Source organism: Rattus norvegicus, chromosome X (genome assembly GCF_021556685.1).
Source record: "Rattus norvegicus strain SHRSP/BbbUtx chromosome X, alternate assembly SHRSP_T2T, whole genome shotgun sequence".
Classification (NCBI taxonomy): domain Eukaryota; kingdom Metazoa; phylum Chordata; class Mammalia; order Rodentia; family Muridae; genus Rattus; species Rattus norvegicus.
This window is the reverse complement of record NC_141554.1, coordinates 85838812-85864213: the sequence shown is the minus strand read 5'-3', so window position 1 is coordinate 85864213 and position 25402 is coordinate 85838812. Positions and strand designations below refer to the sequence as shown.

Sequence of the window (25402 nt, the reverse complement as noted above, 5' to 3'; positions counted from 1 at the left end):
CTTGTGTTTGTTGAGGCCTGTTTTGTGACCAATTATATGGTCAGTTTTGGAGAAGGTACCATGAGGTGCTGAGAAAAAGTTACATCCTTTTGTTTTAGGATGAAATGTTCTATAGATATCTGTTAAATCCATTTGGTTCTTAACTTCTGTTAGTTTCGCTGTGTCTCTGTTTAATTTCTGTTTCCATGATCTGTCCATTGGTCAAAGTGGGGTGTTGAAATATCCCACTATTATTTTGTGAGGTGCAATGTGTGTTTTGAGCTTTAGTAAGATTTCTTTTACGTATGTAGGTGCCTTTGCATTTGGAGCATAGATATTCAGAATTGAGATTTCATCTTGGTGGATTTTTCCTTTGATGAATATGAAGTCTCCTTCTTTATCTCTTTTGATTAGTTTTGGTTGAAATTTGATTTTATTCAGAATAATGTATTTAAAAGGAAATATAAAGTTCTGTGTTCAACTGAGGGAAAAAAGAAAGAGAAGAAAAAAGAAAGGGAGGAGAAAAGAGGGGAAAGAAGAAAGAGACACAGAGAGACAGAGTCAGAAATAGATTTTTCTTGAATCTTTAATATTCTCAGGTGTTTTCGCTGTGCAAAGGTAATAGCTGTGATTTCAAACTGTTTTCCTATATTTCATTTTGTCTAATTTGTGCTACTAGGTGATTTCCAAAGAATTGTTCCTTTCCTGAATTACACAATGTATATGAATAGAGTTGTTCATAGAATACCTAATTATCCTTTTAATTTCTGTAAGGTCAGTAGTTATATGCCTAATTTCAGTGTGTGTGTGTGTGTGTGTGTGTGTGTGTGTGTGTGTGTCATCTGTGTGTTTGTGTGTGTGTGTGTGAATCTCACCAGAAGTGTTTAATTATTAAAAAGGCTTATTAAAACCAATGTTTATACCATAGCTCTGGAGTCCAGAGAAACTGGCTTGAGGATAAAGCATTAAAAGTTCTCCAGTGAGATTGATGTTTTTGGCCCCAAAAGATCTCTCTTTAAGTATGACAGATATGCTTATATAGATGATCAAATATTCTTTGATATGCTTTCATGATATGGTTAGAATTAAAAATCAAATATAGATTCTCATTTACTTTCTGAATCCATTAAAATATATCCAGAATAAAAAGTCATACAGAAATGAACACATACTATCCCATAAATAATATATTAGAGATATATTATACATAAAACATGTTTCATTATCAACAAAAGTTTGATAAACACCATACACTGTGGATCCATTTGAAGATACTATAGCAATAAACCTATTCTACAAATTATATTTAACCAGATACATATTAAACTTAGTAGGTTATGAAGCACTTCTTTGTACAGCTGGTATTGTTTTTGACACACACTGAGAAATGTGCATCAATAAAAATGTTCCAGAATCATAAAGCCTATACCACTGCATTTGCACACACAAAAAGTTGGATAATCTGTCCAGAACCCAGGTCTTATTTTCTTTAACAAGGCAATTAATTTTAGATAGAAATGTATCACTAGTACAATGTATTTTAGGAAGAGAAATTGATACTCTGATGCAGTGATTCTACAAGTTTTATAAGGGAGTATCTATTTTCTTTTTGTTTATAAGTATTTGTTAGACAACTGGGACTTTGATATAGAATTTAACTTGAACACACTTCAGATTAAACTTGTTTTAACAGATTTAATCCATGTCTAAATGCTGCCTTTAATTTTTGTTCAAATTAAAACAAATATCTTTTTCATACCTCATATCCTGAAACATTGCCCAGGCAAAAATTTCCCAACAGCAGTTAAACAAGATCCGTGTTAAGTCCTGTCAGAAGGCTGGAATGGAGTTCTGCCAGATCAAATGAATTGGGCTTAGTTCATAACACACACCTGCTTTCATAGAATCATACAATGGTCTCACCTACTTTGGGATTTACCTCCTTCAGACTCATTCTTGTTGACCCTTTATAGCATGAACATTCTTCTCTTGGTCATAGAGAAGACAGAAGCAACATGGCTTAAGTAACTTTGTGTTAAACCTGTCTGTTGTTCTTGTATCATTAGCCCGAAGCTATGAGCCTGGGCTAGAGATAGATCTAAGCATCATTCTCATAAAACAGAAGGTGGAGTAAAGGATTAGTAATACATATAAAAACTGCTGATGCCGATGAAATGTATTTGGTGACAAATTTATAATTACTTTTGCTATTTAATTGTTTAATATAGCTCTATATGTCAATTTTGATAAATTAATTGTTGCTTTGTTTCATCTTAATGATTTCAGGTAGCTAAAGTCTCCAAAAATTAAGACCATACCTCACTGGAACATCTAATTTTATTTCCAAATTGACTAATTTACAAAAACTACACAAGGGGTTGGGGATTTAGCTCAGTGGTAGAGCGCTTGCCTAGCAAGCGCAAGGCCCTGGGTTCGGTCCCCAGCTCCGAAAAAAAGAAAAAAAGAAGAAGAAGAAGAAGAAAAAAAAAACTACACTAAACTCTATGAACAATGTGTTTTAAAATTCTATGCCTGGGCAGTATATTGCAAACATTTATAGTATATATAGCAAGCATTTTCATATTTGAGCCTAACAAGTTTATGAGATAAATAAGATAATGTCTAGCACACATATATCCACATTTCTTCCTCTTTTCCTAGCAATAATTCCTAAAACAATCTTTGTTTTTGAAATGCTGAAATGCTAATTCATTGATAAATCACTGGCATCCCTTAGGCACCTACATGAAGATTGTTGGCTTCAGGAAACAATGAAATATAGAGAATAAAGGCTTTCAGACAATCTTGTAGGATTGAGCTTCCAATGTCAAAATTGATTAAATTAGAGGGCTCCCAGGTGATATCCATGGAAGAAACTGCTTGCTTAACATGCAGGAGAAATCCCTACCCACCAACACACACACACACACACACACACACACACACACATATACACACACACACACCGGTGGTGACATGAGTGTTCTGCATTGTGACTGTAAAAGACTGAGTTTTCTGAATTTGTTTATCTCATATCCTCTATAGAGCAATATATTTAGCTGATGTTTCAATCCTTATGTTTGCCATTAATATTGGAGTTTCAGTTTCTACTTTGTACATGTACTCTCTTGAATTTTTAACTTTTTTCTCTTTTATAAGTTTTAAACCATTTTATTTAGTATGTCTGAGTCTTTTCCCTGAATGTATATATGTGTACAATGTACATAGTTGGTGTCCTCAGAGGTTAGAAGAGGGCATCAATAACCCTGTACTTGTAGTTATAGATGGTTGTGAGCCACAGTGTGGGTGCTGGGAATTGAACCCAGTCTTACTGCAAGGACAGTAAGTGCTGTTAACTGCTGACCCATCAGCCCAACTCCTTCAGTTGCATGCTTAACGAATGAAATGTTTTTATAGCTAGGAACAGTGAATAAAAATTTTAGCTCTATTGTAATTAAATTATCTTCTAAGGGAATATCTGTTCTATTCCCCCAAATCAAACATTCTAAATTAGTTTTTTGGTGCCAAATATAAAATATCGATATTACAGAGAAAAGAAAAAAAACTGCTGGAAATATAATCAAGAATTCTCTGAACAAGTCTAGTGATAAAAATAAGTAATGAACTCTTACTACCCCATATACCATAGGAAAAAGAAGTACAATCATGAAGCTTGTAGAATACATTGTCAAAATCCATTGGATTTTCAATTGTGACATGGTGCACGTACTATTGTTACATAGATAAGTGCATATATATTTATTTATCAATACAAATATTTGGCTGTGCAGATCATGACTTCACAAGAGAGTTCTCAGAGAAGAAATTGAATCTTTCTTGAGAATGATTGATTAAATTCTTGGACTTGAACAAGGATGCTCAGTGTCTGCTTTGTAGTCAGTTGTGATCTGTCTGTCAGGTAGTGCTTAAGTTTATTTTGTTCTTCTCTTCTGCTTCAAGCTGTATTCCTTATACCCAGGGATGGGAAGCAGTGATGTACGACAAAGATTGAAAGAACATATCTATTTCACACATTAATTGGAGCCCAACTACACCAAAGTTGATAGCCTGCATTCCTAAGAAATGGAAAGGGCAGATACAGTCAGCATTTTGTTGGAACAATACTTTTCACTTTCCCCTCAACTTTACACAAGTTACATATTGACTGGCAGCAGACACTAACAACAGTCTCTCTCTCTCTCTCTCTCTCTCTCTCTCTCTCTCTCTTTCTGTGCGGGTGTGTGTGAGTGTGTGTGTGTGTGTGTGTGTGTGTGTGTGTGTGTGTGTGTGTGTTAAATTCAGATTTCAATCAGTGTTAACTAGATAACACTATTTATACCCAGTCCTCATTCAAACAAAGCTTTGGCTAGCAATGAGTTATGGATCTAATATCATACTTGGTTACTTGGTAGGCTATGTATTTCTAATTTATCATTAATTGTTTTTTTTTTATTTTTGGCTTTTTGAGACAAGGTTTTAAGCTGTAGCCCAGATTGGACTAGAATTCATTGTTTAGCTGGTACTGACTTCAAACTCATGGCAACCCTTCTGTCTCAGCCTCACAAGTACTGGAATTACATACTACTAGGTCAATCTAATTACATTGATTTTTGTACAACAACGTCTAAATGGACAAGCAATGTGCATGATGAATACAAGATGTGTAATAAGAACAAGTTATTTTAAAGTGTTTTTAAAGGTTAATTTTCAGGTGTTTTGCATATACCTTCCATCCATAACAATTCAGCCTACTTTTAAAGTCAGTTGTAACTTTTCATTTCTAGTATGTTTTTTTCTTGTCACCTAAGAGACTTCTTAGATGGATATGTGCTCAAACACTAAAACTTTATTTATCAGTATTACATAGTTCATAAAAGCTTACATTCTGATGTGAATCTCCCTATATTCAGATCCCAGATCCATGCCCCAACATATAACAAAGACACGTGCTCCACTATGTTCATAGCCACCTTATTTATAATAGCCAGAAGCTGGAAAGAACCCAGATGCCCTTCAACAGAGGAATGGATGCAGAAAATGTGGTACATCTACACAATGGAATATTACTCAGCTATCAAAAACAATGACTTTATGAAATTCATAGGTAAATGGATGGAACTGGAAAATATCATCCTGAGTGAGGTAATGCAATCACAAAAAAAAAACCACACATGGTATGCACTCATTGATTAGTGGATATTAGCCCAAATGCTTAAATTACCCTAGATGCACAGAACACATGAAACTCAAGAAGGATGACCAAAATGCGAATGCTTCACTCCTTCTTTAAAAGGAGAACAAGAATACCCTTGGCAGGGAATAGGGATGCAAAGTTTAGAACAGACACAGAAGGAACACCCATTCAGAGCCTGCCTCACATGTGGCCCATGCATATACAGCCATCCAATTAGACAAGATGGATGAAGCAAAGAAGTGCAGGCCGACAGGAGCGGGATGTAGATGTCTCCTGAGAGACACAGCCAGAATACAGCAAATACAGAGGCGAATGCCAGTAGCAAACCACTGAACTGAGAACGGGACCCCCATTGAAGGAATCAGAGAAAGGACTGAAAGAGCTGAAGGGGCTGGAGACCCCATATGAACAACAATGCCAAGCAACCAGAGCTTCCAGGGACTAAGCCACTACCCAAAGACTATACATGGACTGACCCTGGGCTCCAACCTCATAGGTAGCAATGAATAGCCTAGTAAGAGCACCAGTGCAAGGGGAAGCCCTTGGTCCTGCCAAGACTGAACTCCCAGTGAATGTGATTGTTGGGGGAAGGGCGGTAATGGGGGGAGGATGGGGAGGGGAACACCTATAAGGAGGGGGAGGGGGAGGGATTAGGGGAATGTTGACCCAGAAACCAGGAAAGGGAATAACAATTGAAATGTAAATAAATACCCAAGTTAATAAAGATTAAAAAAAAAGACTTATCTAATTGTGGGAAGATTTTCAACTTCTTTATACCTGTGCCTCACTCAGCTTTTCACCCAGGAAACCCTTACAAAGTTGTGAACAGTGTAAAGCTTCCTCCAAAGTTTCTTGAATGTGCCCTGGCACATAGTAAGTGACTAGTAAATTATTACCCTTTGTTTACTTACCACAAAAAGATGGCTACCCAGATGAAAGGCATCACATTCTTTCTGAAGTAGTGGGTCCTAAAATCCATACACAGATAAGGAAGACACCCCTCCCCCTTAATTTTAAAGAAGCATCAGGTAGGATTTTGTAGTTCAGTTTCTTGCTTGAGTTTCTTGCCAGGCATTACCTTGTGGGTAAATACCATTTTGATTGGATTTTCAAGTAGTTGTAAATAAGTGCTGAACACATTTAGATCTCATTTTGTCTCAAAAGGCACCATAAAGGTTTACAGTGCCTTTAACAACTGGAGATTAAAGAAGAAATGGAACTTCAAGTTTCCTGAGGCAGAAAAAAGTCAGGGCAAATTCCTTTCTAAAACTGCAAGCTATTAAAAGCAAAAACCAACCAAAGGACTTGTGGAATGGTACCATTTTCCTCAGCCGTTCTTCTGGATACATCTCTGTCAATGTCTTTCAAAACACATACTATGACTGGAGCCAGATAAACAGGTTCACAAATTAGAGAAAATTTCTTGGAGTCCCCGTGGCAATCTGCTTTGTCTGCATTATCACCAGGGGTTTGTGAAGAATGCAAATTTATCTTTGAAACTGAGTTTGTCCCTAGGCTTTAATTTGGTCTGAGATTCTGGAATGAGTACTTAGGCTTGAAACCACCTTTGCTAAATTTACAAGCCATGGGAAAGTTGTTTGCTCTAACAGGTTTTGAACACTGGTATCTTTGTCTTGAAATTTCCAGTCCTAGGAGCTGGCTCCTGCCCTGAACTTCTGTCTCTGCTTTTTCTTGACTGCTTTACCTACTGGGAAGTCCTGTTGCTATCTCTGTGGCAAGGCAGGGCCTCTCCTGGCACGCAAACCTGCCAGGTGAATCCGCCCCTGAGGGGCGTGTCGGTACCATTTCCTGGAGCAATCTCCCAGGGTGGCTCCTCTTTTCCTTTGAGCTCAAATACTTTGCTGTGTACTCGCAGCTGCCAGACCTGCTCCTGCTGCTGCTCCGGTAACTCATCTTTAAGCACCACCAGGGATAAAAGGTGGTTGATAAAGGCCTTCTTTGCATGTCCCTGCGTGCCTGCCTTCGCTGTTATCACCTTTTCAACGATTTTTTTTTCCTTAGGGAGAGCACCTGGGGAAACTCTGGGGAAACTGTTTCTGACCACCGAGAAGATGATGAGCTCAAGTTATTGGAGTGAGACCAGCAGCAGCAGTTGTGGGACCCAGCAGCCCACGGAGGTCCTGCAGTGCCAGCCTCAGCATTACCACTGCTACCATCAGTCAAGTCAAGCCCAGCAGCCTCCAGAAAAAAATGTAGTGTATGAGCGAGTGAGGACCTACAGTGGGCCTATGAACAAGGTGGTGCAGGCCTTGGACCCCCTCGGCTCACGGGAAGTGCTCTCCCCTCTCAAACCAGCCTCCTCCTACCAAAATTTGGTTTGGAGCGACCATTCTCAGGTAACAAAAGACAGCTATTTCAGATTATCATGAAAAAGGAAAGCAAATCTTAAATCTCACTTCTCTTCTTTTCTGCTTCTTTTGCTGTAATCTACAAGGATAGCTGTTGGTTGGTTTTGGTTATGTATGTGTTAGACAGTCTTCAAATTCTGTCTCTCAGCTCTTTTATTTTTTGTTTACTACGGCCTGTGGTTGGTTGGTTGCCATCCCGATGATTTACATAACCTGACCAGAGTATAGGAAGGCACATTTTAAAAATTGAAATTGATTGAAAGATGTGTTCTAAATGGCAAGCCATTTTTGCCTTTAACGACAAAAGTAGTCATCAAGTTGAATGCAATAGGTTTATTTTTAGAACAGTTCCCCACTAATTCACATCATATCACTAGCAAACAGGTGTTTCGTGGCAAATAGAGTGATACAGAGACAATAGCACATATGGAGTGATGTGTAGTTATTTGCGCTCAGCTAATAGTATGCTGATCCCAGATAAGTGACAGGTGCACATGTCTTAGAATTATTTTACGTGTCAAAATGACACATTGATTCTTATACATACTAGCTGAATAATTTATGAAATGTTTGGGAGAAGAAAGGTTGAAAAGCAAGAAAGGCAAGCAGGCAAATGAAAGTTACAAAGGAAGAATCTTTAAGAAACACTTAGAAATGAGATAAATTGTTTTTTTTTTCTTACCACCAATATCTGTGCTAATAGTCTTTCAAGAACATGAAAAGTAATGTGGAGAGATAGTATAAAATGACAGCTTAATGTCTGTTTTGATTCTCTAACTCCCTTTATATTAAGTGTACATACCGTTAAGCTTTCTGTGAGCTTCTATCCAAACTGAAATTGTATTTTCATGATATTTGTACTGTGCAAACCTCATAAAGGAATGACTGGGTCTTATCCTATCTTATATTATTATACCAACTGGAAACAGGACATGGCTTTCATTCTAAAACCCACAATTCGAGTAGAATATAAAGCAGCATCCTTAAAATGTGCAGTGAAACTTTACAAATATTTCCTCAAAGATAGAAGTGGTTTCCAAACTATAAGCACAATTATTTTACTATTGTCTTATTTAACAGTTTAAAAGCAGGGTAAATACAAAACATTTAATACCAGTAATTTTCTGATTTTTCCTTTAACCCCTCCCCCCACCCCCAACTCCTCCCAACCAAATCCAGACCTTCTGTAGGTAGGAAAAACCTTCACCTGTATTGTGTTCAAAGGGTAGAAAACTATAAAGGTTAAAAAAAAATCCCAGGTTTTATAAGTTATCATTCCAGACGAGATCGGGCGCGTTCAGGGTGGTATGGCCGTAGACATAAGTTATCATTCCAATATTCCAATTTACATTCCAATATTGCACATTAGCATGTCAACGAACAACAAACCAGAGACCATCTTAGATCCTTGATACCTCCAAAACAATGGTTAAAAACGGCAATTACAATCATCATAGCAATGCTGAAGCCATCCTACTTTTCAGTTATTTCAACCCACAGCCTTCTTGTTTCATGTGAACATGCTAGTAAAAGAATGATAGGTACACACTTAAGAGCAAACTTCTTTTTAAAAAGTAATACAAAATATAGGACAATTTTGAGAATTGTGTTTTATTTCTTTTCCCTTGGTTCAACTTTCATTCTTAATAATAATGTAAGGCTCAAACTAAGATGGTTACGCTTTTTAAAAAAAACTTTCCTTCTTTTATACAGAATTTGCCAAATTGATCTCTTTAAGACTCTTTCCATCCTGAAACTTAGTTCCTTGTAGCAAAGCCACATATACCCTTATGGCCTAAAAGTGTGACTTTAAAAGTAGTTGAGATAAGAGACTAGAATGGAGTTCATTCTGAGGAATGGGGTTATTTATGACTAGAGAGAAATAAAAGTAATGAATGAATGGACATGAGAGAGGTGAAATTCAAGTTATATTATAGAGGGGAAGAATGAACTTTATTTCCTTGGTAGCAAACATAAAAAGAAACTTTGACTATAAAATTTCAAATGGATTTGGAGATGAATTACACTAAAAGGGACCACAACCAAACAGCTTTTAAAGACAGTGACCACAATGACGATGAATAGCAAGCTCATCTATTTTGTTTTCTACCTTCCTCTTATTGTTAGGTTGATATTACGGTAGTCACATAAACTAGTCCTAGATGTGATTAAAATGATATCCCTGCTTACAAAGTGACTCCATTGGGATGGTACCTTTCCTACATACCCAGGCACAAGGCAATAGAGATTACTCAAAACTCCTTTTACAGTTTCAATAAATTTTTTCTTAATATGTTGTGTTTTAGATGAGTTGATATGTGGCAATTATGCTAATTTCAGCATTTACTACAGGAGAAGGCAAGACGATGAGGATTAGCATTCAATTTCTGGCCACAATGGATTCAATGAAACCTTTTACTTTGTTTGGGTGAATGTATGATACTTAGAGAACTCAGATTTTAAAATAAATCTTGCCAGTTATAAAATATATTTCCTTTGGAAAACAATTCATGCTACTCTACTTTGTTTCCCAAATCTTATGATTATTTAGTATTTTCTATCTCTGGTGTTTTACAATATGTTTTCTACTACTCTTCTCTTGTGTACTAAGATTCTGTTGATAGATGTAAACATATTTATATATCTATATGATATATAATGTTTTCATTTTCACTTATAATTGATGAAACATACTTATGGTTTTCTTGGTTATTATTTTTGCCTGATTAATAGGGTATTTCTCAAATAAAATTAAATGTAGATACCAGTTTTACCCACCTTATCTGGATTAATAGTAGAATTTAAATTATTAGGTTTACCCACAAGAAGAAGTATAGTCATACAAAGCCAGAAACACTTTTAAGCCCAGTGTGGTTTTACAAATAAATGAATAATGTTCTCAAAGCTACTTAAAGCCAAAGAAAAACAATAACAACAAAACCCTTTAGAATTCAATCCTTAACGCTTAAATATTAAACCACCATAATTAACTCAAAATGGCATACTGCCTTAAATGAACAACACGGGTGTGAATTATTCATTGGACTTATATTTTTTCCTTTGGCTAATTTAAGTATTCATGAAGGTCAAGATATTTTCCATGAACACTGAGTTTTGAGAAAGGAAAATAGATCAAAATTAAATATGTTAAATTCCAGTCATTCAGTGAACAGATGCTTCTTAAGTGCCGGTTTTACAGGAAATGCTATGATCTGGATAAATACCATTTGCTTATCCAAGGAAAGTCCACTTGGAGGATAAACACACAGAGCCTGGATGTCAATGCCTATCTTTATAAAAATATTAGTTTATATATTGTCACAAGGAATTTCTTAAATAAAATATTGGGTTTTAATGTATGACTTTTAAGGTTTGCCATTATTTTTAATTTGAAAACTTGCAACAAAAAAGTCTAACCTCAGAGAGTAGCCTAGAGTTAAATGTGAATTTGTAAATGAACTTCATGACTGATAATTATTCACTCAGTGTATAGTTTTGTTTACATTTTATTTTCCATTGTCTTTGGTTGCAAAGACTGAGAATGACTTCCCTACTGTGGTAAAGTTTCTATTTACTAGTAGAAAATTTTCCTGTTCTGTGTAAAGAGGTGTGTTGCTTTGAGAAATTGTTGTTCAAGGGTGTGGTCAGTAAAGGAATGCTTGTTCAGGGAAGTAGGTTGCCTGAATAAAGAATGAGGTCATGGGATAAAGGGGCTGGTGTTTTCAGAGTTGGTCATCCCCTTTGTGCTTACAATTAAACGAAGCTTTAGAAATTGTTAGTGCACCTAATTGCTGGGTGAAAATGTTCATGGCACTTGTCTCTTGTTAAGGCAGGTCTGATAAATATCTGGGCCAGTTTCAGGCTGCTGTGACACTCACAAGTTGTCTTTGTGATGTGGTATTGGGCAGGGAATATAGCCAGTGGAAGGAGAGAAGACATTGTGTCAACTGTTCTTTCTTCACAATTCCTGGTGAAACTACTGAGATATTTGTCATGCTTTGAAGCTTCATTTAAGAGTTGAAGCCTTATAAATATATATATATATATATATATATATATATATATATATATATATATATATATATATATTTAAACTGACTTTTCACATCATCAGCTATTCCAGCAGAAGCTCTTTTTTTGCTTTTCTGGAGCATATATCCTAGTAAAAACTAAAGACAGAAAAGATAGAGAGCATACACTGAAAGAGAACTGTATATTTTGTTCCCTCTCCATTTTATAGCTTTCTTTAAAAAGAAAATGAGTGAGCAATGGAGAGAGAGACAAAGAAGAGACTGAGAGACAGAGAGACACAGAAAGAGACAGAGAGAATGACAATCAGAAATAAGAATCTTAAGTGAGAGATTTGGGTTTGAGAGAAGAAAGGAATGGAACCACTTTTTGTTTTCCTTTTATGAAAACACAATAATAGTCTTCTATTTTAATTGAATGAAGTGTTTGTCTCCTCTTTTAAAAAGATGCTGTTAATTTACATGTTTCTTATTTTATAAAGTATTGAAAAATATCTCAACAACAACTTAAGGCAGGTGTTTGATGATGTTACTGAGTTTGAAATGTTCTAACAAGTGTTCTCCACACTATTCAGGGACTTTATTCAAATAATAGTTTACCTTGTGAAATTCCATCAGAATAAATGTCAGGTAGTTTTACATATATTATGTTTTCAGACTTTGTGTTTTTGTGCTGTGTGTGTGTTCCTAATCTTCTTATTTTGTTTTTGTACTTTAGTTTGTTGTTTTTAAATTATTTTTTGGCTGTTTTTCCAAAGGGAGAAAAAGAAAACCTGGAATTGGGTAGATTGGGAGTTGGGGAGGATCTGGGAGTGGATGGTGGAAGGGAAACTGTGATCCAAATATATTGTGCAAAAGAAATTATTTTCTATAAAAAAAGAACTATAAACATAAAAAATACCTCCTTTGAAACTATTGTTCCTATACCTATTCTAACTCAATATTATTACTTTCAGTGATTCTTGTAAGTATTGGGACTAGCAAGAGGACCCATAACACTCTCTTAATCTTGGATGGGAAATATCATATATTAGTCTTTAAGAAAAAAATTAAAATTAAAATTATGAAGCAGTTCCATGTTCATTACAGTATACTTCCAAACATATAAAGAAAAAAATCCATCCACTGTGCATATAATATTCTCTACTACCCAATTCACTTATTTCTTCTCTGTTGATTGAATATTTTGAGCTCTACAAATGGAGTCACCAAGAGATAAGTGAAAACCAGATATAGATCCTTGGAAAGGTTCATATTTGACAGTCTAAGCAGCTGTTACAGAGAAAATCCTATAAAATTGCTCTCTGTGGGGTGTCTTAGACAGAGCCATACGTACTGAATGTTCAGGTGGACTGTGGTAGAATGGAACTCTGAAACAGTGTAGCTTAGATTTTAAGCTTGAGTTTAATACCTGGTATAGGAACTCATCAGCTGTATATGTCATTCTTCTCGTCTATAAAGTGGGACAACAATAAAAAGGAACTTACAGGTTTTTGCTACAGTTATAGGATTACATATAGTGGGAAACACATAGTTCAATGCCTGACATATAAATGTTAAGTACTGTATTACATTGAATAAGTCACTGGACTTGTTAGAACTATTAAGTACTGTATTACATTGAATAAGTCACTGGACTTGTTAGAACTATTAAGTACTGTATTACATTGAATAAGTCACTGGACTTGTTAGAACCACTGATCATTTATTTAGAAAGAAAAACTAAATGGCTTTCAGATTTTAGTGATTACTAAATGAGGTAAATGTAAAGGTATCCAGTAAATGAAGTTCTATGTCATTTCCATTTTTTACAGCTCAGGTCCATGAAGTGCAGAAATGTAATATAACCTTTGGAATACAGCTAGTGTATACTAAAATTGGGATTTAAACCTAGCAGTTAGTTGCAAGTCTACATGTGTATGCAATATGCAATATTCTTGGTGTGTACACTTGACTCATTAACATTACAAAGTTTGTGCTAACTGATTAATGAATCACCATTATTATTATCACAATTATTTCATCACCATTTTCTGTATGTACCCATTTTAAACCACCTAAGATAATGCACATGAACATTAAAAAATATGGACTTGGTATAGTGTCCTCATTCAGGAGGCTGAGGTAGGAGGATCACAATGAATTTGTGTTCAGTCTTACCTACATAGTGACTTTGAGGCCATCATAGGCTTTGTAAGAAAATATATTCTAAGAAAATATAGCATGAATGTCATTTCAGTTTGAAATATGTTATTTCTCGGAAACAAAAATTTTGTTGTTATTAGGAATTAATTTTTAAAATATTCTTCATTAATTTTGCTGATTTTTATCAAAATATATGATGATGCAAGAAATTAATTTTTATTTATTTCAAAGGTCCAATTGCCCTGGGATAACTTTGATGGAAATACTGAACCTTTACCTTCATGTGAAATTTATCCAAATGACAGAAAATGTCTTTAATAATGTCAAAGGACCATCTAGGTACCTCCCATTCTGCTCTTTAGTCTATCTCCCATTTGCTCCACCTTTGCATTCAGTTGCAGATACCCATATGACTGTTTTCTAAGCAAACTCACTTTGCTGTCCTTCCAACTTCCACCAATGTTTCTACTCCAGGTTCTGAAAATAATTCATCATGATTCAGATCTTACTTATCCCAGAAACTGCACCCCCAAAGTCATTGTTAGGGTTTTTTTCTTACCCTGCCTCCTTTCACCGACAGCCACTCCAGCTATAGACTACTTTTACACCTGATATTAATTTGCATTAGCTAGAGGGTGATACATGTGTTTTGCGTACTGTATCACTTCTTTACTCTCTTATTCCACCCAGGTTTTACACTTCTTAAAGGTTTACCCATTATTTCGAAAATCAAGACTCAATGACAAATGGAAATGGATGTTCTGAAAAATAGAATGTGTACACTTTTTTCTCTTTATCCTGCTTTATTGCTCCCTCCTTTCCTACCTTTCTCTTCCATCCCTCTGGTTTTTCTTCCTTTAATATGATTATGGCTTCCCTAAATTCCTGAATATGTTTTTTTTTTTTTTGTAAAGACACAGTTCTTAACTGGAACTGTTTCAGACTGTCACTCTTGCGCAGGCTCTCTTTGGAATTAAACTAGAAAAATCACATATTTTCTTTAAAAAAAGATAAACTAAACATAATAAACATTCGAAGTTATTCGATGAGTCAATTAGTTTTGTTTTCCAAGTCTTAGGTCTTATGAAGCATCTGAAATCAACTTGCTTATATTTGGCTTATGGTTTTGATGGATAAATACTTGTCACAATTGTAATGGCCTGTGATGTTAAACGACAGGTACTTCGACTGGTCATCACATCAGTTCCCTGAGACATTGTTGCTTGAAGACATTAATTAGGTTGCTTTTAGATATATTCCATGTACTTGTTCTGATAATGAAATTCTATCGAGGTGAAATGGTTTCATTTATTAAATTTTATTCCATAATCCTCTAATGGTTTGACATATTAGTTATGTGCCCAAAGTTTCTCTTATAAAAACTATTATAACTATTCATCCACACACACTCCAAACTATATTTGTAATTTTCTAATGAAAGCTTTCTGCTTCAAATGGAGCACTTAATTACCCATTTATCTTCTTCCACAAACTTTAGCTTGGATATTATTGTGGCTTGATTCTGAAATAGCAGCCACAAGTTCATGTTGGAAACATCTATTCCTGCATTGGTAGCACTGTTTTTGAAGATTCTAGAAACTTTAAAGGAAACGTGGCCTGCCTAAAGAATAAGGTCCTTTTGGATAGGTTCTTCAGTGTATATTATTCCTAGTCAGTTTCTGAATCAATCTCTCTCTCCCTTCCCACTCCCCCTCCATCCCTCCATCCCTCCCTCAATTCTCACTCCTCCCTGCCCCCCTCTTTCCATCTACCATAGTGTGATCAACTTTCCTCCACCACAGGTTTTTCCACCTCATTCTTCTTAATTACACACAACCAAGCATTTGTTAGTTTTCTGAAACTGCGAGCCAAAATAAACAATTTTTACTTTAGCCTATGTTTGTACTTGACCAAAATTATACAAAAGTGGCTATATCAAGTGTAAAACTTACAGCCTAAAGTTGTTTCAAATTCATCATAAATCAAATTATACCAAAAAATGTCTTTTCTAGAAAATTTCCTCAGGTTTTCTACAAATACCTCATCTCAAGCTTCTCTCTATTAAACTCTTGGTGATATTCAGTCTGTAAATTTCTTTGTTTGAGTTTCAGATCTGCTCCTTATGGACCCATTTTGTTGAAATCCTATTCTACTGCCCTGTGCTACAGACCATTCTCTAAATAAGGCCTCAGTTACCATACTTCTCACCAATACATGACAAAGCTCTAGAGACATTTGTTATGTTCCTCATATGTTTCTGTGTGAGCCAACCTTTAATTATCCAAGGTTTACTTTACCTCTTAACTCTTGAAGCTCCTGTAGTAACTCCTTATACTTCTTACTTCACTGTAATTTGCAAATTTTTATCAGCTACCCAATTATAAGTTTGACAAGAATAGAGAATAGACTCTGTTAATTCTTATACCTCTCTGTTACTTAACAGGGACTGTACTTTGCATGTATATAAAGGGGACTGGAGATATCGCTCAGGTGGTATAGAGTGCTTGCCTAGCATGCATGAGTCCCTGTGTGTGATACCCAAATAAACTGTGTGTGGTCCATGTGTACATTGGGGATTAGAAGTTCTAAGTTATTCTTGGCTCAGTAGGAAGTTCAAGACCAGCTGGGGTAACAAGATACACTGCTTCCTGAAAAAAATTCAAATTAAAAAATCCAGTATTCCAACAGTCCAAGACAATTTTGTCCAAGTTAGCACAGATCTTTTAAGAAATCATGAATCATTGAATTTAGAAACTTACTTTTGGGATTTTCATTATATCAATTGTCTATTTTAGTTCATTTTAATTATATAATAAAATGTTTCACTTTAAACATGTTTCTATTTTTATTATAAGTCATTCGTTGACTATTCTATCTTTATCAACCTAGAACAGTACAAAAAGATATTAGAGGTCAAAAACCTATCTATTCTGATTTTTTATTTCATTTCTCAACTAATCCTTAAGTTGAGAATAGAGCCTATGTTTGTAGGTTTCCTATGTGTCTAGAGGGAAATAACAGCTCGCTAGCTTCTGATTTTCTTCCTTTTTCCATTGCACTCTGATGCTGAAAAGCACTGTGATTAGAGTAAATAACTGAGAAGCTTGGACCATTTATACTTCAACTATGTAACTCTGAAAACCACATATCTATTTTAACAGTTGAAAATGGATACATTTTTGTGAATAGTGAATTCTCTACTGGAAACCAAAGCTCTTGGCTCTGATATAGCATGTACTAAGATGCAGAAAATTGTCTTGAGTGATGTGGTGAAATTCTCTCAGAAAGCCAACTGATTTTAACCCATTTTGATTTTAAAATTGCCAATGCCATGCCTCCTTCATAAAAAGTAAATGAGGAAGAGAAGGAGGAACACGGGTACAACTTCGTAAACAGCAAAAAAGCATTACTTGAGGCAGCACAGGACAAACAGACCCGGGTTTCATACCAGATCTAGCCTGCGTAATGATGAACATTGATTTTTACCAGACTTCTGTGTAAGTTAAGTTGAAAGCAAAGTAATGCTTATCATTTCTGAGGCAGAAGACTAGATGACTCAATAATATAGTGTATATTTTATATGAAAGAGTACAACCATCCTGAAATATTAAGGGAATTAACTGACATAAGTGCTAAAGAGAACCGGAGTGTGTTACTTGATTTAGGGCCCTGTGGCTATACTCTGCAAATACATCATGGAGCCTACAGATGTCCTTTGTTGAATTTAGAGCAGTTTAAATCATTTAATCAGGGTTGTCTCCTCATGTGATCACGTTTAAATAGATGAGATGTTTTCAAAAGTTGCTTTCGAACCAGACACCTATCCAGCATGCTGTAATTAAAGCAGGGGGATCATGAGGCCAGCCTGGCATGCATACTAAACTTCTACCACAGAACACAACAGCCAGGATATAGCTTAGTGGTAGAGCACTTTTTCCAGCATGGACAAAGACTCCTACTTATTCTCCAGTAGCCCAAATTCTAAGTGTTACTTTTCACAAGGACTAATTTGAAAGAGAGAAATAAAAATATATTTAGGCTCCTCATATAAGACCTAATCACAATTTATCTTATAAGTAGATCCTACAATTTGTCAACTGAAAATATAATCAAGCAAGTTATAAATGTGGCAAAATATAGAGTGATTACAAGCATGATTTCTGGAGTAATTGCTATTTTTGTTGAATTCTAGCATGTAATAATACCTCTATAATTATCATCTATTAAATTAGGCTGTTTTGTGTAAAATTACTTATAATGTCTGGTAGAGTTATACTGGTACCTTCTTTATGAGGTTGTTTTAGGTATTGAATTTCAAGGCTCTATTAAAGATGTTTGCTGTAGGAAAGTCTTAATATTTGTTTGTACCGTCATCGGCATTAGTAACATTCTCATCATCAAAGGAAAACAAGGTTGACAAGCCTAAAGAATTTAAAATTATTTTCTCAATATAGAACCAAAATGCAAAAATAAGTTAAAAATTATCTCCTTTGTTTGTATAATACCAGAAATAGAACAGAGAATAAGGGCTGTCTAAACCACACTTACACACAACCATATGTAATTTCCTGCACGAAGAAACTGAAGCTCGTGGAAGAGACATGAGATAACCAATATTACAAACTGAGCGGTACTATAACTAGGTTCCAATCCAAGGAACCTGACTCCTAGCCCAGGCATTAGTTCTACCGTGATAACCAAGCACCTCACCTGTGCCTTACACTACTTATCAGGAATGAAAGGCTATTGAATTTAATGATTCTAATATGAATGCTCTATGTGATGTGTGTGTGTGTGTGTGTGTGTGTGTGTGTGTGTGTGTGTGTGTGTGTGTTGGAGAAACAGAGAGAGAGAGAGAGAGAGAGAGAGAGAGAGAGAGAGAGAGAGAGATGAAAAGCTAAACACTTAGAAAGTCTACTAAAAAGAAATCCTTATTCTTGGTATGACCTTAAAATTATGACATGTTCTTCTTTGATTCTTTCATAAACATTTTCACTTTTTATGGAACAGGAAATGACTGCTTCCAGGATTAATAAAGGGGATAAATATATCTAAGTGCACTCTAGGCATGTGACTATCATGATGACATCACTTACTTTGTATAGTTAATATGCTAGTAAACATCTCAGTAATCTTAAAAAGACAAAATTATATTCATGTAGAACAAAGCAAAAAACCAAAAACCTCACGTTCTCTTCATGATCTGTGGGCCTGATCCATTAGCACATGGTTGTATTTGGAATCATTTTTTCTGAAGTGAAGGATATGTGCCTGTTTGCCTTACAGTCTGTAATTGTCTGTAATTATCTGAAGAGTTTTTAGCTTCTAGCAGGAAATCCAGGAACCTATTTAGAGGCATCCAGAAAATACCAGATCTATACTATTCGAAGTTAAAAAAGGGGAAGATGACAAAAATAGTGCCCAAGTGTCCAGAACATTCTACAGTTTGAGCAACTATCTTGGTTTCTTATAAACCTGCCAGTGTTAACCTTGTATACCTGTGATTCTGATTTTAAGTATCCCTTTCTTAAAAAATTTTTTTCAGTTTGTGGGAAAATATCCTGGAGGCGTGTCAATCCTTTATAAATTATAGGAATGTGTGAAGAGCTTGAGTAATACTATCAACTCTATGCAGTCTAGAGTTGGGGAAGTTGCTCAATGGTAAGCACCTGAGTAACATATGACATCTTGGATTTGATCCCCAGTACCATAAAAAAAAAATCTCTGTACACACTAATGAGGCAGTACATCTTTCCTAACTTGGGAAGAAATATAAACAATGATAGCATTGTAATCATTTTGTCTAATTGTCGTGAATATCACCTTTATTCACTTTTGTGAATGATTTTTAAAACAGTCCTGCTGGCTCCAGAATTAAGCTGGTAGCAGGGAATGTAAAGTATAAAGGAGTCAGCTTTAAGGAAACTAAGAGTAATCGTCAACTTTGCAAAGGTAGCTTCATCTGTTAGTTTCATAATATTTTCTTTGCTTTTGCTCTACAAAATTTTCATTTGCTTCACAACAGACATATAATACTATTGTGGTATATATTAGCACACTTGTCAAAGAAGAAAAAAAAAGAAAACTTCATAATACAAGATGGTGTGGCTATACAAATGCCCTAGAAGTTATTTTATTATTAGGTTACTTTAAAAGTTGTCCAAGTAATTCAGTAAATGTGTCCTTTGGATAGACATCAAAGAAAGCCTATGAACAATGTTCTTATTTGTGACTAATAAGATTATTATAAAAATAAAGGGCACCTCATCCATTCAACTGAATGGGCTAGTAATCCCAGTAACTGAAGACTTTCAAAGTGCAGTGGTCAGAAACAGTTTCTGAATGTTTTGTTTTTCTCAACAGGAGCTCCATTCTCCAACTCTGAAAATATCTACTTGTGCACCAAGCACTCTCCATATAACACAAAATGCTGAACAGGTAAACAAAGATGTGTGTTACATTAGACTTAGTTTTCTTCTTTTTACATTAGTCTTGTTCATATGTATGGACAATCTTTAAGTCTTTATCGAACTACACTGCTATGAAATGTCAGTGCTCACAAACAAAGAGGGCATTCTCATCTGTGAATATAAATCCTGCCTATCGAAAGGTTGTACAGCAGTGCCATGAATTACATTCTGATATCCATTATTCTCTCACTTATAATGATTTTAGTTTAAGTGGAGTTTAATTTTAGCTGACAATCTTCTAGTGAATGCAGATATTTTAAGGGTCCTTGCTTTTAATACCAATAAAATACGTGAAATTGGATTGACAGAGGAACTGACTTTGTGAGTGATAGTACTTTAAAATTTATACTTAGGGGGCAAGTAGTCTTATTGTGAGTTTATGGTTTCAATGACACACAGACACTTATTTCCTTTCAACTTTATGGCTTAATAATCCTAGTTATTTTATTAGGTTTCAATGTAAGTATTGTATATACAAATGTGAGTTGTAATAATAATTACTACTTTAATAAAATATGTTTAGTTAATTGGCATGTGTAAAAAATTAAATTCCAAGGGAACAAAATATAAAGCATATTAAATTTGTAGTTACATGGGAGAGGAGCATACAATTTAGGGTATTGACAACAGTGAAGTTTATGGAAAACACAAAGTATTTTGTAGTTGTTAAACTCTAATTCCTACTTTGCTTGAATAATTCGAGATTTATTAACCATTTCCTTTAGCCTCTTTTTTTTTCTTTTTTTTCTTTTTTTATTAACTTGAGTGTTTCTTATTTACATTTCGAGTGTTATTCCCTTTCCCGGTTTCCAGGCAAACATCCCCCTAATCCCTCCCCCTCCCCTTCTTTATGGGTGTTCCCCTCCCCATCCTCCCCCCATTGCCGCCCTCCCCCCAACAATCACGTTCACTGGGGGTTCAGTCTTAGCAGGACCAAGGGCTTCCCCTTCTACTGGTGATCTTACTAGAATATTCATTGCTACCTATGAAGTCAGACTCCAGGGTCAGTCCATGTATAGTCCTTAGGTAGTGGCTTAATCCCTGGAAGCTCTGGTTGCTTGGCATTGTTGTTCATAAGGGGTCTCAAGCTCCTTCAAGCTCTTCGAGTTCTTTCTCTGATTCCTTCAAAGGGGGTCCCGTTCTCAGTTCAGTGGTTTGCTGCTGGCATTCGCCTATGTATTTGCTGTATTCTGGCTGTGTCTCTCAGGAGCGAGCTACATCCGGCTCCTGTCGGCCTGCACTTCTTTGCTTCATCCATCTTGTCTAATTGGATGACTGTATATGTATGGGCCACATGTGGGGCAGGCTCTGAATGGGTGTTCCTTCCGTGTCTGTTTTAATCTTTGCCTCTCTCTTCCCTGCCAAGGGTATTCTTGTTCCCCTTTTATAGAAGGAGTGAAGCATTCACATTTTGATCATCCGTCTTGAGTTTCATTTGTTCTAGGCATCTAGGGTAATTCAAGCATTTGGGCTAATAGCCACTTATCAATGAGTGCATACCATGTATGTTTTTCTGTGATTGGGTTAGCTCACTCAGGATGATATTTTCCAGTTCCAACCATTTGCCTACGAATTTCATAAACTCGTTGTTTTTGATAGCTGAGTAATATTCCATTGTGTAGATGTACCACATTTTCTGTATCCATTCCTCTGTTGAAGGGCATCTGGGTTCTTTCCAGCTTCTGGCTATTATAAATAAGGCTGCAATGAACATAGTGGAGCACGTGTCTTTTTTATATGTTGGGGCATCTTTTGGGTATATGCCCAAGAGAGGTATAGCTGGATCCTCAGGCAGTTCAATGTCCAATTGTCTGAGGAACCTCCAGACTGATTTCCAGAATGGTTGTACCAGTCTGCAATCCCACCAACAATGGAGGAGTGTTCCTCTTTCTCCGAATCCTCGCCAGCATTTGCTGTCACCTGAGTTTTTGATCTTAGCCATTCTCACTGGGGTGAGGTGAATCTCAGGGTTGTTTTGATTTGCATTTCCCTATGACTAAAGGTGTTGAACATTTCTTTAGGTGTTTCTCAGCCATTTGGCATTCAAGAATTCCATACTGCGTATAATGTGTTTTGACTGAATCAGCTACCTATTCCTTCCCCTTTCCTCGAAACACCCCTTCCTCCCACCTTCATATACTTTTATTATTCTTTTACACGGAGACCTCTAGGTGTTTTCTGTATAAGCATGGGTATTGGGCCCTCTGCTAGAGGGCCTCATCCATGACAAAAACAGTCTGCATCCCTAAGCATTATTCAGTTCCCGGTAGATCCTTAGATACGGGAGGGACATCATGATTCCAACCATGTTGGTGTTTTGGCCAGTTTGATTTTGGACAGATCTTATACATGCAGTCAAAGCCACTTTGAATTCATGTGTCCAATGATTTTGTCATGTCCAGCAAATAATGTTCTGCGGCAGGTACCCATGATTTTTGGTTCTTATGATCTAACCACACTCCTACCCCTTCTTTCAAAATCTATGGCCCTTACTTTATTAAATTATGCATATATCTGATCATCCTCCTAGGAATTTATAGATCTTTTCTCATTGATGTATAACAACACATATTAACAATGTTGACTTTTTTCATTAAAAGTTCACAAATGACATTGGTCTAATGTTTTCTCTTTCTCTTTTCTTTTCTTTTCTTTCTCACTTTCTTTCCTTCTTGATAGGACAAAGTCTTGTTTTATTCATATATATATATATGTATATATATATGTATATATATGTATATATATATATATATATATATATATATATATATATATATATATATATATCAAGCTAACCTGGAAAACTACATCCTCTTGCTTCAGTCTCCTAAGTACTATAATTACAGGCCTGCCTCACCACATACAGATTTTCTGTTTCTTTTAATGTCTATGGCTCTCCACCCTCCAACCCAAGGAATATTTAAAGGTGTATGCTACTATGCCCAGATACAGTTTAAAAAGTATGGAGAGGCACCTAGTCACCAAACTGTTGCTGTTGCTTTTGGAGTTACTCTTGATCACACTGTGTGACCTCCAATGTGCCTGATGTTGCCACATCGGATATCTTTAGCTGAAGAATATCCTTATTCTGAAAGTGACTCCACATCAGAAAAGGCTTTCACCCTCCCCAAAGAAGCGCCAGAGGACCATGTGACCACTGGGCAGTCACCATCATCCCTTCTCTAGAAAGCAAATCAGACAAGAGACTGGGCACTCTCCTTGATTTATGAAACTTTCTAGATTTTTGAAAAGCTGCTATCAGTGGGAAGAGTACAACTATGCAAGTCATTGTAAAGATTTCAAAGTCCTTCCTTGAAAACCTTTAAATATCCCTATCTGGGACCTAAGATAGCCAGTCTCATTCTTTGAGTGGCTGTGGGAGTCTCTACAAACACCAGAGCCAGCAGGATGTCCCTGTGAGAAATTCTGGTTAAACATGACTCAGTAGCTCATTAAGGTTCAAGCTTTTAGAATCTGACAATGGACAGTTTATTTTAGACATATTTAAGCACAGCACAGTTTGAAAAATATTTCCTGGTGATAATTAAACCCAAGCCCATGTGTCCAGCAAAGCTTAAAACATGATTACATTGAAACTCTTGTAAACTACAAGTGACATCTGCCATAAAGATGGATTCTATAAATTAGCTAAGGAAGAGGGCTCAAGGTAAACAATGCTCGTGATAAGGGTCTCTGGGAAGATAGCATCATAGATGGACTGAGATAAACATAAGTCTGTGGGAGCCAGTGTTGCCTGGCCATACAGATAAAGCAGATATCGTCAGGCTATTAACCACATCCGTTCCCAGCCTTCTGGCCTAAAAAAAAAAAAAAGGTTATACATCTCTCCTTTTGAAAAAAACAACTCTGCATTTTTAACTGACATTCCTGGTTCCTCTAGTGCTTATCTGTGAGCACAAGTACCTAGTGCTTCCTACAACTTGCAAGTCTGCTGGCAGAAGCCCTTTTCCTTGGTGAGGGAAAACAGTGGGGGCTGGGACTGTAAGGAGGAATGATAATTGTTTACATACCATATATTAGTGTTATTTATCTGTAACTATGAAAAAACAGGCTAACCAAAAGTGATTTAGAAAAGTGTCTTAATCAATATTACTATTGCTATGATCAAATACCATGACCAAAAGTAATTTGGGGAGCAAAGAGTTTATTTGGCTTATGCTTCCTCATCACTGTTCAACATCAAAGGAAGTCAGGGTGGGAAACCAAACAGGGCAGGAAGCTGGAAGCAGGAGCTGATGCAGAAACCAAACTGTGGAGGAGTGCTGTTTACCCTCTTGCTGCACTGGCCTGGTGAGCCTGTTTTCTTATATAACCCAGGACCACCAGCCCGAGGGTGGTCCCACATGAGTCAGTAGTTAAGAACATGTCCTACAGCCTTATTTACAGCCCAATGTTATGGATGAATTTTCTCAATTGAGTCTCCTTTCTCTCTAATGAATCTAACTTATACCAAATTGGCATTAAACTAGCCAGCACAATGGACCTCTTGTCAACTTGAAACATAAATAACTGTTAAGCCACAACCTTCCTTTTCTTGTCCATCCCCAAGACCACACATTAATTTGATATTATAGTATTAAACATTTTACATACTTAAAAATTCCTACAGTCTTTAAAAATTCAAACCCTTAAACAGTCAATTTAAAATACCCAATCTCTTTTAAAAATCAAAAGTCTTTTAACAGCAAATGTCTCTCAATTGCAGGCTCCTAAAAAATAATAAAACAATATGTTAAGTACTTCCTTACCTCAAATGAGTATAACCAAGGCATATAATGACTATCTAAACCATACAAAAACAGCCTCCAAATATAAATAACTTGGTCTTCGATGTCTGGGGTCCACACATCATCTTCAGGGCTTCTCCAAAGGGCTTAGGTCTCTTCTCTGGCTCCCCTGTCTGCACCACACATAGCTGGAACATAGGTTCCAGCTGGCTCAACTCCACTGCTGCCTCTGTTCTTGGTGGTTATCCTACAGCACTGGCAACTCTAAAATGCTGGGGTCTCTTGCTGCAACTAGGTAGTATTTTCACCAATAGCCTTTTTGAGGCTCCTTTCACAGTGCCAAGCCTCAGCGTCTTTTTATGGCCACTGAAACTCTGTGGCTCCAACTGTTACTAAGGCTGCACCTTCACCAATGGACACTCCTGGATTCTCACAGTGACAAGCCTCAGCTGTTTTCTGTGACCCCCCC

The 25402-nt window shown here is 36.2% G+C and overlaps 1 protein-coding gene and 1 pseudogene across 4 annotated transcripts in view; one reads left to right on the top strand and one right to left on the bottom strand.

Moving 5' to 3' along the window:
- Positions 1-7087, bottom strand: part of Rfc4-ps1 (replication factor C subunit 4, pseudogene 1) — a 63687-nt pseudogene extending 56600 nt beyond the window's left edge.
- Pof1b (POF1B, actin binding protein) overlaps positions 6975-25402 on the top strand; it is a 65095-nt gene continuing 46667 nt past the window's right edge. The window contains exons 1-3 of one of the 4 annotated variants that reach the window (XM_087599361.1): positions 6975-7112; positions 7196-7530; positions 20079-20153. In XM_087599361.1, coding sequence (XP_087455487.1) covers positions 7246-7530; positions 20079-20153 — 360 coding nt within the window. In that variant the 5' untranslated portion in view covers positions 6975-7112; positions 7196-7245. 4 annotated transcript variants of the gene reach the window in all.